Here is a 16901-nt window from a genome sequence, read left to right as displayed (position 1 = left end):
GTATTTGTGTGTGTGTGTGTGTGTGTGTGTGTTGGCGTGTGTGTTGGAAGTTGAAAGGAGACATTATAGCATGCTAGTAGCAATATACTAGGCGCTCATTGTAGTAGGGACTTTTGTATGATTGCGCACATGCAAAATGTTACGTATACGCGACGGTGCACAGAGTGGAGTTGGTAAATCTGAGAACAAACGAAAACGAAATGAACCAACTAAACTAACAAAATACCGCCAATGTGAGCGCTGCAGGCATTCGAATTGTTATTGCTATTGTAAGCATATGTTTGTATGTATGTGTGTGTGTGCGGGTCGGATGTGGCTGTTATGCGTGTTATTGGCTGTGTGCACAATGGTAAAAAGCAGCAGCGCGCATTACAATGAACGTGCCAAAAATTGTTAATTTGCTGAATTTAGCTTTGCCACACGCCCACACACACACACATATGGAAACACAAACAGGCACACATACGCAGCGGCAATTCGCCATGCTGCAACATTGGCTTTACGTACTTATCTACTGGCTTTGCGAGCTGCTTCGCTTGCAACCGCTTTTGCTGATGCATTTGTGCGTGTGTGTGACAAAGTGCGGTGGCGTGAGTTAGTGAGTGCGTGCCGAAATGACAATTTCACAGATCCATAAATAGTTGCGCAATGAATGGCAGTGGCAAAGCAGCGAAATGCAACGACAACAGCATGCAACATTGCCACCATTAACATATGGCTATGCAACATGCAAGCACACACACATGCGAATGCATAGTTTTAGCTTGTTTGCGTGCGTGTCTGTGTCAGTAGTTGTGCGAATATGTTGAGACTCGGTTTGCCTGTTTGCCTGACGCAAATCGGATGAATATTTAAGTGAAATCAAAATGAATGAATGTGTAACTCAAAGCAGCTCACATGACGCAGCGCTGGCTGCAGCCTTCTTCAGCTCCCCAGTCCCCGGCAGTACTTGCTCTTAATCACAAGCAGCTCGAAGCCTGGAGTGCCGTTGTGGGGCATGACATTGCTAACAACGCTTGCCACAGCTCTTGAGCTAGGGCGCAGAGCGCTGCAGTCTCCTCTGCCTTATATTCTGTCACTTTCCAGACACATGCGCATGTGTGTGTGTGTGTCGGCTTTGTTATCTGTGCGTGCATTTGCAAGATAAATGCAATAATATTACCAGCGTTGACGGGCACGTTTGCTTGGCCTTGGTCTGTGCACTCGCAGACACAAACACATACATGCGCACACACATACATATGTATATGAGTGTATACTCTGCAGAAATTTATTATTGCAATTTCACAGTAATATTACAATAGATGAGTAAATGCGTGCCAAGCAAAGCAACGCAGCGCATTAGTTGCACACACACAAATACATATAAATATATATGTATATATATATATATGTGTAATCTACTATGTGATATGTTGATATGTGTATATGTGTCTATGCGCTTGGCATAGTTTTGTCAGCTGCTTTGCATTCTAATATTTTAATGCATTTAAATTGGAATATTTTAAACTGATTTGCTTTGCCAAACGCCCCAAGCGACGAATGGGCAAAAAGCGCTTTGCACAAAGGCAAAGATATTTCATTTTTGGCGTTAACATACTTGCTTACATTTCCTATATATGTAGATTGTATTCATATGTGTTCCTACGTATCTATGACATTTAAATGTTTGCGATAATGTTTATTGGCAAATTTTTGTGCGATTTATTTGTCAAATAAACATAGAAGCTACACATAGAGAATTAGTAAGAAATTTTAGCTGGTGAAAAACTAATTTCTTCCATTTCTAAAATAAAATGTTAATCAAAAACTTTCTTACGGCACATATCTTAATATTCCTAATTAGGTGTATGGAGCATTTTGTATGGAGAGGAGGTTCCGCGGACGATATTGCTTTATTAGCAAGAGGCAAACTCAAGAATACTCTCTGCGATATCATTCAAAGGGGATAATGCCTGGCAAGGGGTTGGTGCAAATAGTCATCAATCAAATAGCTAAATAAACAGTGTTTCAAATGACAGCAGAGGTGAAACATCACTGGCCCTTCTGACAAGGAACAGCATTAGCAAAAAGCAATCTTCATAAAGAAGTTTTAAGTTATCCTCGGCAGTAAGACTGACTAGTGTAAGTCCACGTTTGACCTATTGCTAAGGTGTAGCACTATTAAGTGGTACACTGACTGCTTGAGAACGGCTAATGAGCTTGCGCGCTTTGCAGCAGTTTACAGCATGGTAGGATTGTAAAGCTACATACCTCAAATAAGCTGCTTCCCAAGGAAAAAAAAGTGGGCAGAAAGAAGTATGGAAGCCGCAGGCAAGTTTTCTGGGTTTAAGTGTAATCAGCCTTTCGAGAGACATTCCGGCTACTTTTAGCATTTCAAACCGCCCTCTGTAGGCTCAAGAAACACTTATTAACCATTATAGCCTATTGTGCAAACTGCGAATTCCGACATGGAATCTGATTCAACAACTCTAACAGGATATTGGAACTTATCAGTGTACTGGGCCTATGTATGTAATCGTTGTGACAGAGGGGAGCATCCACTAGACCTTGGATTGCGTTGCAAGCTTCACTTTACTTCCGGCTATGGTTAAGAACAATTTTTTCAATGTATATATGTATGTAGATAAAATCAAGAAATTTCATAAAATGTCTAAAATGATCGTCGTAATAAAATCTTTATAGATTACTTTTGGAATCGCTCAAGGAATTTCTTAAAACTTTTCATATTTATTATCTAGGTCAATTGCACTGACATTTTGTGCTTTCTATGTTCCATAACTACGGAATTGTTGAAAATGTTGCAGAAACGCTTTGTGGAGTCTGCTCTATCACAAATTTGAATAGCACAAAGCAAGATTGCGAAGTAATCCAAAACGACTTGCATGAAAGTCGTGCATTCGTCTATCGTAAAAGTCAGAAAAACGAAGTTTGCAAGTCGCTGTGTTGGCATCTGAGAGATAGAAGAGGAAGCCTGAACCTTTTGCAAAACCGACGTCGAGTAGAGGTTGCAACAGAGATGATTGACAACCCAGTTGAGAACACTACATTCATATAACCATTCATTACTAGCGTCTTAACGTTGGTTTATGAATAAATCGTCGATACCATCCAGCAATTTTGTTTCTTTGTCAATCCGGGTTAAGTTTGATATATGTATATAACTGTATTTAAGGAATTTAAGAAAATATCTGAGATGAGACTTAATTAGATCACTTTTGGAAACCCTCAAAGTAAGTTTGAAAAACCTTAATCACTTTCAATTTTTTTTATATATTTTATTATCATTCAGTTTTTATGCTTGGGTTATAGTACGAGTACAAAGCTGAAATTTTTTCACAACTTTTATAGATGTTTAAAATTTTTAATTTATTTTTGAAATACTACAATTGATTAAAACATGACTTAAACAACTGTTTCGAGGCTAAAAAAAAAAACGTTGGCACAAGTGTATTGGGGCCAAGGGCGACTACTTCTAGGGATCAACATAGATTTTGAATAATAAATTAAAAATTTAAAAGTTATGAACAAAGTCTTATTATTTTTTGCCCATAGTAGTAAAAATTTTTGACATGATCTGCTGTTTGTATTACTTTTGTAACAAAAAACAAGAAAAAATGTTAACTTCGGTTGCACCGAAGCTAAATACCCTTCACAGGTGCATTTCTGTTAGTAACTATGTGTTCAGTTTGTATGGCAGCTATATGCTATAGTCAACCGATCTGATCAATTTCTTCGTAGATAACATTGTTGCTTTAGGAAATAATATATACCAAATTTCGTGAATATATCTTGTCAAATGTGAAAGTTGTCCATACAAGAACTTGATACCGATCGTTCAGTTTGTACGGCAGCTATATGTTATAGTGGTCCGATAACGGCCGTTCCGACAAATGAGCAGCTTCTTGAAGAGAAAAGGAAGTTTGCAAAATTTCAAAACGATATCTTAAAAACTGAGGGGCTAGTTCGTATATATACAGACAGATAGACGGACGGACAGACAGACGGGCATGGCTAAATCGACTCAGCTCGACATACTGATCATTTATATATATACTTTATAGGGTCTCCGACGATTCCTTTTGGGTGTTACAAACTTCGTGACAAACTTAATATACCCTGTTCAGGGTATAAAAAGGGTAAGAACATTGTCATATAAATCGAATAACAGCATCGAGTTTATGTGAAGATTTCAGTACTTTTCATTTTGGAAATATTTTGAACAAAAAGTGAAAGCAATAGGCAGTTTCGTTGAGAGGATTAAGAAGGGAGTACTATTTTAGAAAGAAAAAAAATTAAAGAAAAGCCTTAAGCTCTTGAGAGAAGACCGAGAAAAGACTTAAAAGTCACATTAGTGGCTTTCATATGCTATTAGAAAATTAAAACCAACAATTAATTTGAAAAAAAAAGTGTATGGTTGTGGAACATGTTTTCTTATTTAACCGTCTGAACACTTTGAAGGTCGCACAAAAAATTGAAAGGAGTTTTCAATAGAAACAAGAGTATATATATTGTATTTGTGATACCCACACGGGTGTGGCACCGGCCACTTTTAGTTGAAATCCCATATCTCAGGACCTACTCGATCGATTTCAACACAATTCGGTTGGTAATAATATACTGACAATTCTAAATTAAAGTGCAAATTCAGACAAATAATACACTTACTTCGCATATAAACAATTTTAAATTCCATCAAATGTTTGTAAGGTAAAGTCTTTTATCATATTAATACAGTATTATATATTAAGTGTGTAAAAATTAAGTATAAGTATATGAATTTTTTTCAGTGTATTAAAAATGTTATTTTGTCTATGTTAGTGCTCTGCATGTGCTAGTTATCAGCAACTGGCATTAAAATTTCTTAAAAATTAATATATAATCCCAAACGTTTATGCATGCAGGGATTTGCATATTTAATTATGTCATTTCACATGTATATATATGTGTGCATGTGTATATGTAATTGTAATGCAAGTGTGTGGTTTCATTAGTTTAGGTTTACTTTGTCAGGCAATTGCTTTGGTAATGTTCAAATTAATGTAATTTACAAATGGCACATAAAAACGGCTTTGCACTTCAAAATAATATTTACTTGTGCACTTTAGCATGAATATAAACTTAAATATAAAGGGTGTTTTTCTGTGGCGAATAGAATTGCTGAGTGCAAGCTGGTAAATCTCTCAGATGTTTTTAACATTTATGTTTTTTGAACGAAGGAAACTTGTTACAAATTCACTAGAGCTTTGAAAATCGTGTTCTATTAAGTATAGGGTGTGCTAACTGGTCAGCAAACTCATGTCTCTCCGTTAGATTTCTTTAGAATTTCCTCAAAGTCTCAAAGTGTTTGTGATTTCAATCTAATTTGAAGCAAAAGTTCTATACTATTAAAAAAACACCCTTTATACACAAATAAATATCTATATAGAGACACTTATTTACGGCTATTCACGCATGTGTCTGTGTAGTTGTCTAATAATGTAATAAAATACGTTGAATGCAGCAATTTTCCACTTACCATTCGAAGATGTCGAGAAGAGGAAGCTGTGCGTCAAGTCACTCCAACCATAACGATTCCTGCAAATACAAATGTAATTAAAATGAAATTTAGCCAATGCTTAGCTATTTGTGTTACGGTTGCTTGAGTCCTAAAGTATTTCAAATACGTTCGAAAAGACAAACAAACGAACAAAACGAGAATTTGCAATTAATTAGAGAATGAAAATGTCACCTCGAAAATTATTATGCACAGATGATTATTTGTGACAAAACACATCAATTGCATCAGTGCGTCAATGCGTCAATGCAGCATGCGGCATGCGGCATACGGCAAGTGGCATGTGGCCGAGAGCAAAATACCTGCACGGACCGGACGGACTAAGTATTTGCATACAATTTGTTTGAGGGTTTGCATATCATGCCTCTGTAATTAGTTTCTGATTTTATTTGAGCATTGTTGGGCAAGTAAGACGCTTGCAGTATGCGAGTATCGAGATAACGAGAAATAAACAATTCATGAATTAAATATAAATTAGCATTGCCGAACAAATAAAGTGAAATTGGAAGTATTTCTGTGCCCTGAGGCCCCACATGTTTATTTAAGGTCATAATTCACTTATGCAATCCATACACATACCTAATTATATATTATTATAAACATGTATGTATATACAATATGCATATGTATACGTAAATGTTTATTATAATTATTTGCTTTGTATTACTTTGTTGATGGATTAAGACTCAGTAGGTCAGTTAGGTTTGAGGACAAAGTTCTGCAATTTTTGAGCTTAAATACCAAAAGACGTCGCCTTTGTTCAACGAGATCATATTTTGAAACTATTTATGTATTTTATCGATAGTTCAAAGTGTTAGTGAAAAATTCATGTGTGTAAAGAAAACTATATACGAAAGTTATGTGAGAAGTTATATAATATTTGTCCAGAATTGTGAGCATTTTGTTTCGATTTCGACAAAAAACAGTCAATTTTAAAATTCCTTCTTTTTAAAACCTTCAACCAGAATGAATTTTAATTTTCTATAGGTATAAAATTCTTAACACATTAAGCTACAGGGTGGACTGTTTGGTGGAAAATTGTCTACATATCCAAGCAGCACTAAAAGGTTTCTACGTTTCTGATGAAGCATTTGATGTTATGCGATAAAGTTTATCTCCAGCGCAGTAAATAATGCAAGGAAGGCTTTAAGCCCCACTCGACTTAACCATAATTTGGGTTCCAGTCATAAGAATATTTTTGAAAAATCAAACCAGGTGGCTAAGTCAGCAGCCTCTCTAGACGAATCCAAGACAGAAACAATACCGTATCCATGAGAAACGCATAAAACTATACTAGCCCCAGCATTGAGTAGTGAGGCGATGTGATCCCTATATTTGGACACATAGATCTCAGGGCCTTTATCCTGCGTCTGCTGACTGCTATGCAGCCAATTAGCAGCTGTTCTGGAGTTTCAGGCTCTCTGTCGCAGAACCGGAAATTCGCGTAATAAGCTAGGCTTGGAGTTATTGCCAAAACTTCCCTACCTACACCTTCATCCTTGCGAAGAAGCTTCTTAATATTCTAAGGACTAACCACAACATGTTAGTGAATGCTGCGGAGCGGGCGGCACTCAGATAAGGTGCACTTGGTTACGTTCCGTTAGGAAGTTTATCTCTATGTACAAACTTATGGCAAAGACTTGGCTTGAAAAATGCTCGATAAATTTCCCATATGTATTGAGAGTTTGGTACGTGATCCTGCAACTCCTGCACCAATTCTCTACACCGTCGGTGTACCACTTGCTTGTACTATCTCTTTGAAGTAGCTCGACAGTAAATTAATTCCATTCAGTCTTGCTGCTAAACTTTGAACATCTTGGTTAAGTTTACTTTTTCGGTAATGCTGTCCCTTGGCAGAAGGACTAATTGTATTACACCATTTAAGACACCACAAAATATTTGACCATGTTCGTCATCTCTACCTCTCTGCCCCCGACATCTCATAAATGGGACGGTGGTCATCTTAGAGGCAACTCGAAGGGAGCAAAGATACGGTGTCCGCTGGCAATGTCCACGAGTGCCGGTGAAGAAAAATAGGCATATGTATAACAATGTCAAGCGAAAAAGGTTGTGGTCGAATTGTGGAAATAATTGACAGTTTAAAAAGGTATTACTATGTGTTTGGTGCTGCTCTTCTAAAGAAACACTCTTAACTCGTGCCTTTACTTTCACAATTGTGGCTAAGTTTGGCTAATAAGAAAGAAATTGTGTTCTACCAAGATAAAGACAGGGTACACACTTCTATAGTGACTTGCGAGGGTCTACGGGTGGTTGGGAAGTTCTTTTGCATCGGATTAATTTTTTGCCAAAATAGGGACGAGGGCTTTTATTGGAGTGGCAATATGACATTGAATATTTCAGCATGTGAAATAAAAAATTTCATTTTACATCTCTATATCCTTTTTAGCGTACTATTTACGCAACATTGCCGCCTGTTGCACGGCACCTATCAGTTTCAATCAAATTCAGCGAGCAATCAATGAAATGCCCCACGGCAAACGGAGCGAAATCTTGCACTAAATCAACGCGCTACGACAGAGATTCCACCAAAGTGTAGCGCTTAGCGTGTCATGTCGCCATTGTAACGGTTATTGCTGCTGTTGTTTACGCTGTTGTTGTCACGCTGCTTGCTTCAGCTAGCACAGCAGTGTGCGCTAACGTTGCAAATTGTTAATGTGGCAACGCGAAAGCTAACCAAAGCTGCTGATCAAGAGCTTGAGCATTATAAACTATCAATTTGCGCCAATAAAAGCGGTGAAGGGGAAGGTATTTCCGGCGTCGCACGTAGTCGGAGCTTATAGAGCAACAACAGTAAGAGTGAAATGGGAAAAAATGGTACTAATAATAGGGAAACAGCTGTAAAGTGACAACAAGTCGTTGCACGTATATTGAAAATTACAAAAACAAAAGCAACAGCTGAACATTGTTTTTGTCTTAGACACATACACTGAAGTATTGATTGCGATATCTACTCAAGGAGTAGTCAATTTCAGCTGAACTGAAAAGCAGAACTTAGAAGACAGACAAGTAAACTGTTACACCACACCAGTGGCCATAGAGTTGTGGCACAGCAAAAGACTTGCTCTGAATGCAATACGCGGCAGCTGTTGGAAGGATTTCACAAACAAAATGCTTGTCTCGATGTGTCTCCCTCATGACGCTAGCTTTGTACTCACCTTGCTTGCACAGTGGCCTCGTAGTGCTGGTCCGGATCGAGTCCGCGTATCATATAACTCATCCCCTGGGTGTAATGATGTGACAATGGCATCGCAGCGAGCACCACATCGCGCCAATCGTTACGACCCCAGTGCATCACATTGCCGTAGCTGCTGAGACCGGCGCCCAAACCGCTGCCAAGACGATGATTGTGCTGGCTGCCAAGCAAGCCGCCGCCCATGCTGCCACCACCGACTGCGCCGCCACCGCCATACATCTGCAGCAGCGTCGAGGAGGATGACGAGCCGGTGTGCGTATCGATGGAGTTATCGACCTCGTGTCCTTGCGGCAACCTTCGGAAGGACAGCTTGTACTCTTCGATGGGTGTGTGTGAGTCCACGGTCCAAGAAATGTTGTATCTGCAAGAAAGACGAGACGAGATGTTAGTGAAAAGCATAAGAAAAGAGAAGTTGTAGTGCTGTATATGTATGTGTGTGTTTTCATGTGTACGTCAGCGCACACTAACGGTATTGTTATGCATACAAACTTGCAATCAAGAAATGCCGTTGATCCACTCAGTGGCGTGTGTATATATGGGTATGCCCAAAAATTGTTGTTGTTGTTGTTATCGCTGTCTTTATGTGCAACATAACAATCGCATTGTCGAGCTGCTGACTCAACAAGCGGACGAACGCGGGCAGCAGCGAACTTAATGAAGTTCCCGCTTCTATTGGCGAAACAATAATGGCCGCCACAAAACAAGAACAACAACAACCACCACCGAGGCATTTGACTGCAGTATCACCATGTTGACGTCGAGCTGATGTCGAGAAAGTCATTCTCGCAGCGCCGCAGACAGCAAAGTCAAGCGCAAATTCCCGCTGGCAAATGGTCGCCAAGACGCTGAGCACAAGCCGGCGCATGCCGCGAGGGCGTGTGGCGGTGGCATAGTCAATGTTTGCATTGTTAAGAAGCTGAAGTGCGAAAACAATGACGCTTGCAGGCGGCCACATGCCAGTGCATTGACTTTGTTGCAGTTGCACGCAGAAGTGCTGCGGATAACCGAACAGCACACACACTCGCATCCACATTCAAAAGGCAGCGCACTGTACTTGCGAACTGGTTTATGCGTGTGTGAGGAGAGCAGCTGTGAGTTTCAGTTAAGCGCCTCAAGTAGCCGCCCACTTCTCCTTGTAGAGGTTAAATAAGCAATTCGACTTCAAGTTAGCTGAGTCGTTTGCTTGTTGGCAATTTGTTGCATGCATAATCCTTTACTCTTGCAATCAATGCACACAAAGTTCCCGTTAGCTGATTGACCTTAGTTTGTGATGGCTTAAAAAGAAGGGAGCAGGATGTAAGAAAGCGCTCACTTCGCTCGGATACCTACATTGTTTCTGAGAAATTTAGTGAAAGTTGAGCTCCCTCTTTAATGAATTGGTCTATATTTAACTCGCTTACTTCTACTAACTATGCAAGAATATTTACTAATTCATCTCTTCAGTAAAGTGCTATGTTCGATCACAGCGGAATCGCTGGTTACAGCAAAGCCGATAAGCTTTCTAGGTGGGATACCCTTTACCCAATTTTATTCGATTGAAACCAAGTCTGTTTTCCGATGGCTTCTGGGTTTTGGCGTTGGACCTTAGGACCTCTAGTAAGCTCAGCCCATAATGAACCATTTAGAGGCCTCCGAAATACTGAGTCTTGGCAAAGTCAATCTCGTCTCAATTGTTGGTCTTCTGAGTGAACACTGTCCAATAGGTTTACACGCTGTGTGGCTAAGTATTCTGTCGGACGGAATCCTCTTGTCACTTTCTAATAAAATTCCCGGTTTTTGGCAGTAGGGATTGAAATATCTTGGTAGATATGTCTTTAGATAACCTTGCGGAGTGGCAGGGGTCGATAAAAACTGACTTAATGAAATTATTGTAAGATTAAAACGCTTTGGCGATCTATGAGATCTATCTGTCCAAGTAAGATCCATCAATTTCTTTGCGATCTGACCTTACTTTTTATTAATAGATCTGCAAACTCATTTGTAAATATGTTAAGACCTTCGATTCATATTTTCGTGTCTTGAACATATTTTAGATATCTCAACTGTGCCATCTAGAAAGAAGGTTCATATGGGATTACGATACCTTTCCACCAGCCACATTTTCCATTTGATCAAATTTGACTCGGACTTGTCACAAAAACCGAATCGATAGTAATGATTTTGCTAGATTGGTACAACCCCTGTTTTTGTTTCTGTGAGGTTCAATCTTCATATGTGAATTAGTGTGTGATTGACAGTAGTTGGTTTACGACGCGAAAAGTTTGTGTGGAGATTTTGACTAAAAAAAATTTAAAGAAAGTTGCTTAAAATTGTGTGTTTTCAATTTAACACGAACACAAGTATTTGGGTGCCATGAAGCAAATGGTGAAGGTTTGTGAAGTCATCGAAAACTTGTCTCACACGAGTCGTCCATCCACTTCTGTTAACTTGTGTTAAGGACGATTACATCGAAAAATTTTAAGACATTAATATCTTTAATAGAGGTCACAACAGAGCCACCTTTACAATCCGAGAACCCTGCATTCATCAAACCCATCATTATTCGAGAAGAAAGTGGCAATCTAGCGAATGGCTTGCCAAAAATGAGCCGGAACCGAAAAAATCAAAATTCGCGGAAGACGCTGAAGACCATCTTAGTCGGAGCTTATAACATGTGTATGGAAAATTGGCTTAAGCATTGGCACGCATGTTGGCAAAGGAGTTTATTTTGAAGAATTAAAATTTGTAATAAAATACGTAAATATGTATGTTGTCTATCAGTCCCCGTCAAATTTGACCAGAGGACACTGAGCGTTGTCTGTAAGATATGGAAGTAGTTGAAAACTCGCCAATAAGAAATGAACCGTGATTGGATTTTTTTTAAGGAATAAAATTGATGATTTTCGGTCGCAGTCTTAATTTAAATACCTCTTGTTTAGATGTTAAGGGTCATTTCTAGTTCTAATTCTATATTCTCGAAACAAAATTTGAAAATTGTCTTCAAAATCATGTATCTACTGTACATATACATACATTGCTTCAACTTAGTTTTTCGGTAGCCGAAATTTCAAACTTTACCTTATATCTATATTTTCAACTTCGGTATTCAGAACGAAACCATAATACCCTAAAAGAAAACAAAGTTTCAAGTTCGAAATATATGCACACATACATATATATTATTTATATAACAAATATAAAGGTCTAAAGCTTTTTTTCCTACCTGCCACCGAGTTGGGAGAATGAAATCAATTTGATTTTATGCACATTGTCCATTGGCTTATTATCAAGTTATATTGCTGTCGCTGCATTTACTGCAACTCAAGAAATAAAACTTAATGTCACGCTGGTGTAATAACATTTTGCGAGTATTACAAAGTCTCCAACAAGAAAGGAGTGCGGCCGGAGCAAACCAGCACGATAGCCACAGCGCATAATTTGTAAGCAAAACGAAGTTAGATGCGCACACAAACGACAAAGGAGCATAAAAGCAGTGATTGTCTGCAACAACACAGGCAACTTAACGATTTGCCACACGCCAGCAAACGAAGAAAACTAAGCAAATGTGAAAGAACTCATTAAAAGCGTTCGCAAGTGCGCCGAACTGCCAGACAACAGTGTGTGCGTGTGAGCGTCTTGAATGCTACGTGGTTGCAGTGAAAATACGGTTGCACTGCTTGTTTTTATTGCGCACGCTTGCCACATTGCCGCAGACAGTGACGCAACGTCGGCGCTCAACCGTAGACGTCAACATTAAGTTGCACAACTTCATTTTTCTTCAGTTTTTTTTAATGTTTGCTCAGCAGACTGCTTCAGTCGCTCCAAGTTACTTATACGCACCGGTGGTTGGCATGCGGTTGGTTGCAACGACCGTTTATTGTTGACGGCGTTGTTGTCGTTGTCATTGTCACCATTGCTGCATCATTGCCGCTGCAATTTACACACTTTCGATGCGCTTGTGCGTGAAATGTGCGGTGAGCAATGAGTTTTGCAATGAATTTCAGGGCAGCTTTCTGCTGCGCTCAGTTGCATGCATATATTAGTCTAGATAATCATGGCATAAGTGTGTGTATAGCAGTTTTATTAGTGAAAATTACTTCGAAATATTTTTAAAAATATTTTTTTTTTACATAAATTCGCATTTTTATACCCTGAACAGGGTACATTAAGTTTGTCACGAAGTTTGTAACACTCAGAAGGAAGCGTCGGAGACCCTATAACGTATATTTATAAATGATTGGTATGTTGAGCTGAGTCGATTTGGTCATGTGCGTCAGTCTGTCTGTCCTTTGTATATATACGCATTAGTCCCTCAATTTTTAAGATATCGTTTTGAAATTTTGCAAACATCATTTTCTCTTCAAGAAGCTGCGCATTTGTTAGAACTGCCGATATCGGACCACCACAACATATAGCTGCCATACAAACTGAACTGAACTTTTATTTTATCTCTTCGAACGATTGTTAACGGGTTCCACAGAGCAAAAATTTCAATTTCGGGAAGAAGAAAACATCATGGTTTTAAATTCGGCCACAATCGTGGCTTGATGCGATGGAGCAATATCATCGTGTAAAATCCCTGCATGTTTCTTTCACAATTCCGGCCGTTTTCACCGGATGTTCTCACGCAAACGCATCAATACGGCCAAATAGAACACCTTTTGACCATCTCACTCTCTGGATTAAATTCATGATGCATCAAACCACGAACATAGAAACAAACATGGAACATCGCCTTGATTATTGAACGGCTTTGGCGTGCTGTTTTTTGTTTCGGCTAATTTTTTCCTCCTTTCCTATGATTGTTGACTTGTTTGCATGTTAAACTCATAAACCCATGTATCATTGACAATTGTTATGCTCTCCATGAACGGGGATCGAATTCAGCTTTATCGGGACTAGTTGAGTAAGAACGCATTTCATACCGAAAATATCCACAAAAATTCGACTCGGGAGAGATGTCGAGTTCTCTTGGCATCTCTCCAACAATTGCCGCACAATTTTAGAGCATCATATCCTTTACTTTTTTAATATTTTTATATATAATGTTCCCAGAGTTACACTTTATTATCATTTCTCAAAGCCACTGTACAAGGTTTTCCACAAAAATTCCTAGTCTATTTGCTTACTTCAAATATTCAACTAAAGCTTTTGGTTATCGTATCACTTTGATCTCCATAAAGGCGTTTATATAATGGCTGGTTGTTAGTGTTGTCTCTTACTTCTTTTCTAATGAAGTATTGGTTCCAACATAAAGTGTAAATTCAGATCCGTTTCACGCCAGTGTACATATATTTCTGCAACAATTAAAATCCACGAAATGTGTTTGTGATATTTTCTTTGGTATAATTAAAAAATTTAAACGCCTGGCGACTCTTATCGCAAAAAAAATCAAAGCTTAAAATAAATTGAATCAAAAAATATAAATAAAATAATTTTCTAAAAGATATCTGAAGAAACTATTTACATAAACTTACTGTTTTGATAGTGCCACGAACTTTTCTAAATTATTTATTTATAATAGTGACACGACAAATTGTCAGAATTTCGATTAACATGCAAAAAGTTTGCCAGCTCGTATTGTGAGACTGCTCTTATCTGAAAAACTATCGTCATTTGCCTGCAGAAATATATCTGTGTATATGTATAAGTTGCATATGACCTTTGCCATGACTTTAGTGTGCAATATCAATGCCGCTATTGCAATATTTTACTGCCTGCCAATTTTATTTTATTTCACTTTATTTTATTTTATATTTTTTGCCCGACAGTTGTTAATAATCATTTTTATTGCTACTTGCTAAGTGCTTCAGAGCAAAAGTTTCAGACGGCAGAGCGATAAGTTCATATTACTCCGATTTTTACGCTGTGAGTTGATAATTGTGCGGCAAATATTCGTTTAAAGCGATATGTACATATACATTAGAAATATATTTTCGTAGAAATGTCAATTTTTCATAATACCAAGCGAAAAAAAATTAATTTCTTTTATCCCGAATTAACACCAACAACAACGTGAGCCTCAAAATCCAACGCAGAATAACTCTTGCCAACAGTTGCTACTTCGGACTGGGTAGACAATTGGGAAATAAAATCCGCTCTCGACGGACAAAGACCATACTTTATAAGTCCCTTATTATTCCCGTTCTGCTATATGGTGCAGAGGTACGGACGATGACAACATCAGATGAGTATAAGTATTGAAATAAGTTACGCATATATTTTAGATCCAAGAATCAACACTAATATATTTGCTGCCAAAAAAGTGACGTAAGCTTAGGCTTAAAGCAAGACCTACATAAATACTAACCATTGCTTTGGTTTACTATACCAAACACCACTTTTTCCCCCAACAGTGTATTAAACTTAATTTCAAGCACTTATAGTATGTATGTAAATAAATATATTCCGACATTTTTGCTTCGTTTAGTTAGTAATGAGTGCGTTGGTGCGTGGCGTATGAGTAACTTTTAATTAGAAGTATCTTTTGCACAAAAGTTTATCTCTGCTTTGTATATTGACACTCACTCATTAATTAGCATATGTTTACTACGCACTCTTTTCCCATATATTTTTGCACATTATTTTGCCTTTTATTTTGCCAGAAAACTTAATGCGTAAACATTTTAATATTACACGGCTACGCTGCTCGCCTCGTCGCACTCGCATAAATTAGTAACAGAATTACCCAAGTAATTGGCAAAGCGTAGATAAAACTAACTGCGATTGGTGAATGGTATTGGTTTTTAATAAAATCAGCTTATAGCCGTAATAAAAGTGAAATGCTTCGGAACCAATTGAGAAAATTCTAGAGAAGCATCGGATGCAATGCGTTCGTGCTCAAATTTGATAGAGTAAAATAATGTTGAAACTATAAATTGAGGCATTAAGAGTTGTTGTTTAGTATAAGTGGAGTATTATACAGAATTTTAAGTAAAATAACTATTCCAAATGATACAAAAGACCTATAACATCACTGATTTTAATTTCTGTAACTTTAATATTGAACGTAGAAATGGCAAGCCCTTTTCTAAATCTTTTTAAATTGGGACTTGCGTAGACAACTTTGGTATGATACTCATTTTGCAATAATTAGTCTAGGTGTCCACATTTATAGAAACCATTTTAAACAATTGGTAATTCTTTTAATAATATATTTGTTTTTATTTTAGTCAGAATAGCTTATTAACTTCTCATGAACTGTTTCGTAAAGTAATAACTGGCTAGTCTCCACAAAAAAATAAAAAATAAAAAAAAAAATTACAGGCTTTTACTACTTTATATTGGTGGCAACGTTGTACGCTACTGCAATCGCATACAAACCCGAACAACTGAGAAACATGCAAAATCGATAAATTAATTACGATATAATATCTTGGCTTTTTATAATTTCGTCTCATTGGTTACACACTGATCCTATCACAAATCTGCTTAGGTGTTTCATTTTATTTCCGCTATTTAAGTATGTTTTCGCCTCGACTTATCCTAGCCAGAAGGACCATGTGACCTCACAGCCGTTTGTAGCCGACTAGCGATCTCCAGTAGTGAACCACAAGTAGCCGCAGTTATTGAAACTTAAGTACCCGTCCTATCAAGCTCATCAGCCTTACTGTTGCCTGGAGTACCGCTGTGGCCAGGCGCCACAACTATTCTAATTATAGAATAACTCAATGCTAGAGATAGGGAATGTAGAAAGCATTTCATTAGTTTTGAGCACAAAGTCTGTGAACTTAAGCCTAATATCGCTGCCCTATTATGGGAGTGGTTAGTCATCACTCTAAAGGAGGCTTACCAATACAATATCAGAATGCACCTATGTACGTATTCAATTTCATTCCGATATATCAAAAACTGACTGAAAAATTTATTTTAAAAACTGCTTGCTCGAAACCAGTTTGAAGCTATAGTCTCTTAGTCAAAGTTGTTCAGAATGATACGCAGAACATTTGCCGCTTACGTGATTTTTCATTTTTTCTAGCTCCCTGGAAATCAACCCACTTTAATCTAAGTTCGAAGAGTATTGGAGTCTGAGGGCAGCTGTTGCAGCCATAACTTTACTTCACGGCTATGTCCATCGGTGCCACATGAAGTAGGACAATCAGTGCCATAGTTGGTATGGTTCGTTGTGGTGTCATACTGATGAGAGCAGTC

General features: G+C 38.0%; 1 protein-coding gene across 4 annotated transcripts in view; it reads right to left on the bottom strand.

Annotated features, from left to right (window-relative positions):
* The window catches only part of LOC120782175 (protein CEPU-1), a 499499-nt gene that overhangs the window by 22587 nt on the left and 460011 nt on the right, over positions 1-16901 (bottom strand). For all 4 annotated transcript variants that reach the window (XM_040114313.1, XM_040114314.1, XM_040114312.1 and 1 more), the window contains 2 exons: positions 8734-9132; positions 5519-5577 (listed from right to left, as the gene is read on the bottom strand). In XM_040114313.1, coding sequence (XP_039970247.1) covers positions 5519-5577; positions 8734-9132 — 458 coding nt within the window. The remainder of the gene's footprint in view (positions 1-5518; positions 5578-8733; positions 9133-16901) is intronic.

This window comes from Bactrocera tryoni, chromosome 1 (genome assembly GCF_016617805.1).
Source record: "Bactrocera tryoni isolate S06 chromosome 1, CSIRO_BtryS06_freeze2, whole genome shotgun sequence".
In the NCBI taxonomy this organism is placed as follows: domain Eukaryota; kingdom Metazoa; phylum Arthropoda; class Insecta; order Diptera; family Tephritidae; genus Bactrocera; species Bactrocera tryoni.
Note: the sequence above shows the minus strand (reverse complement) of the source record. Positions and strands in the feature narration are given on the sequence as shown.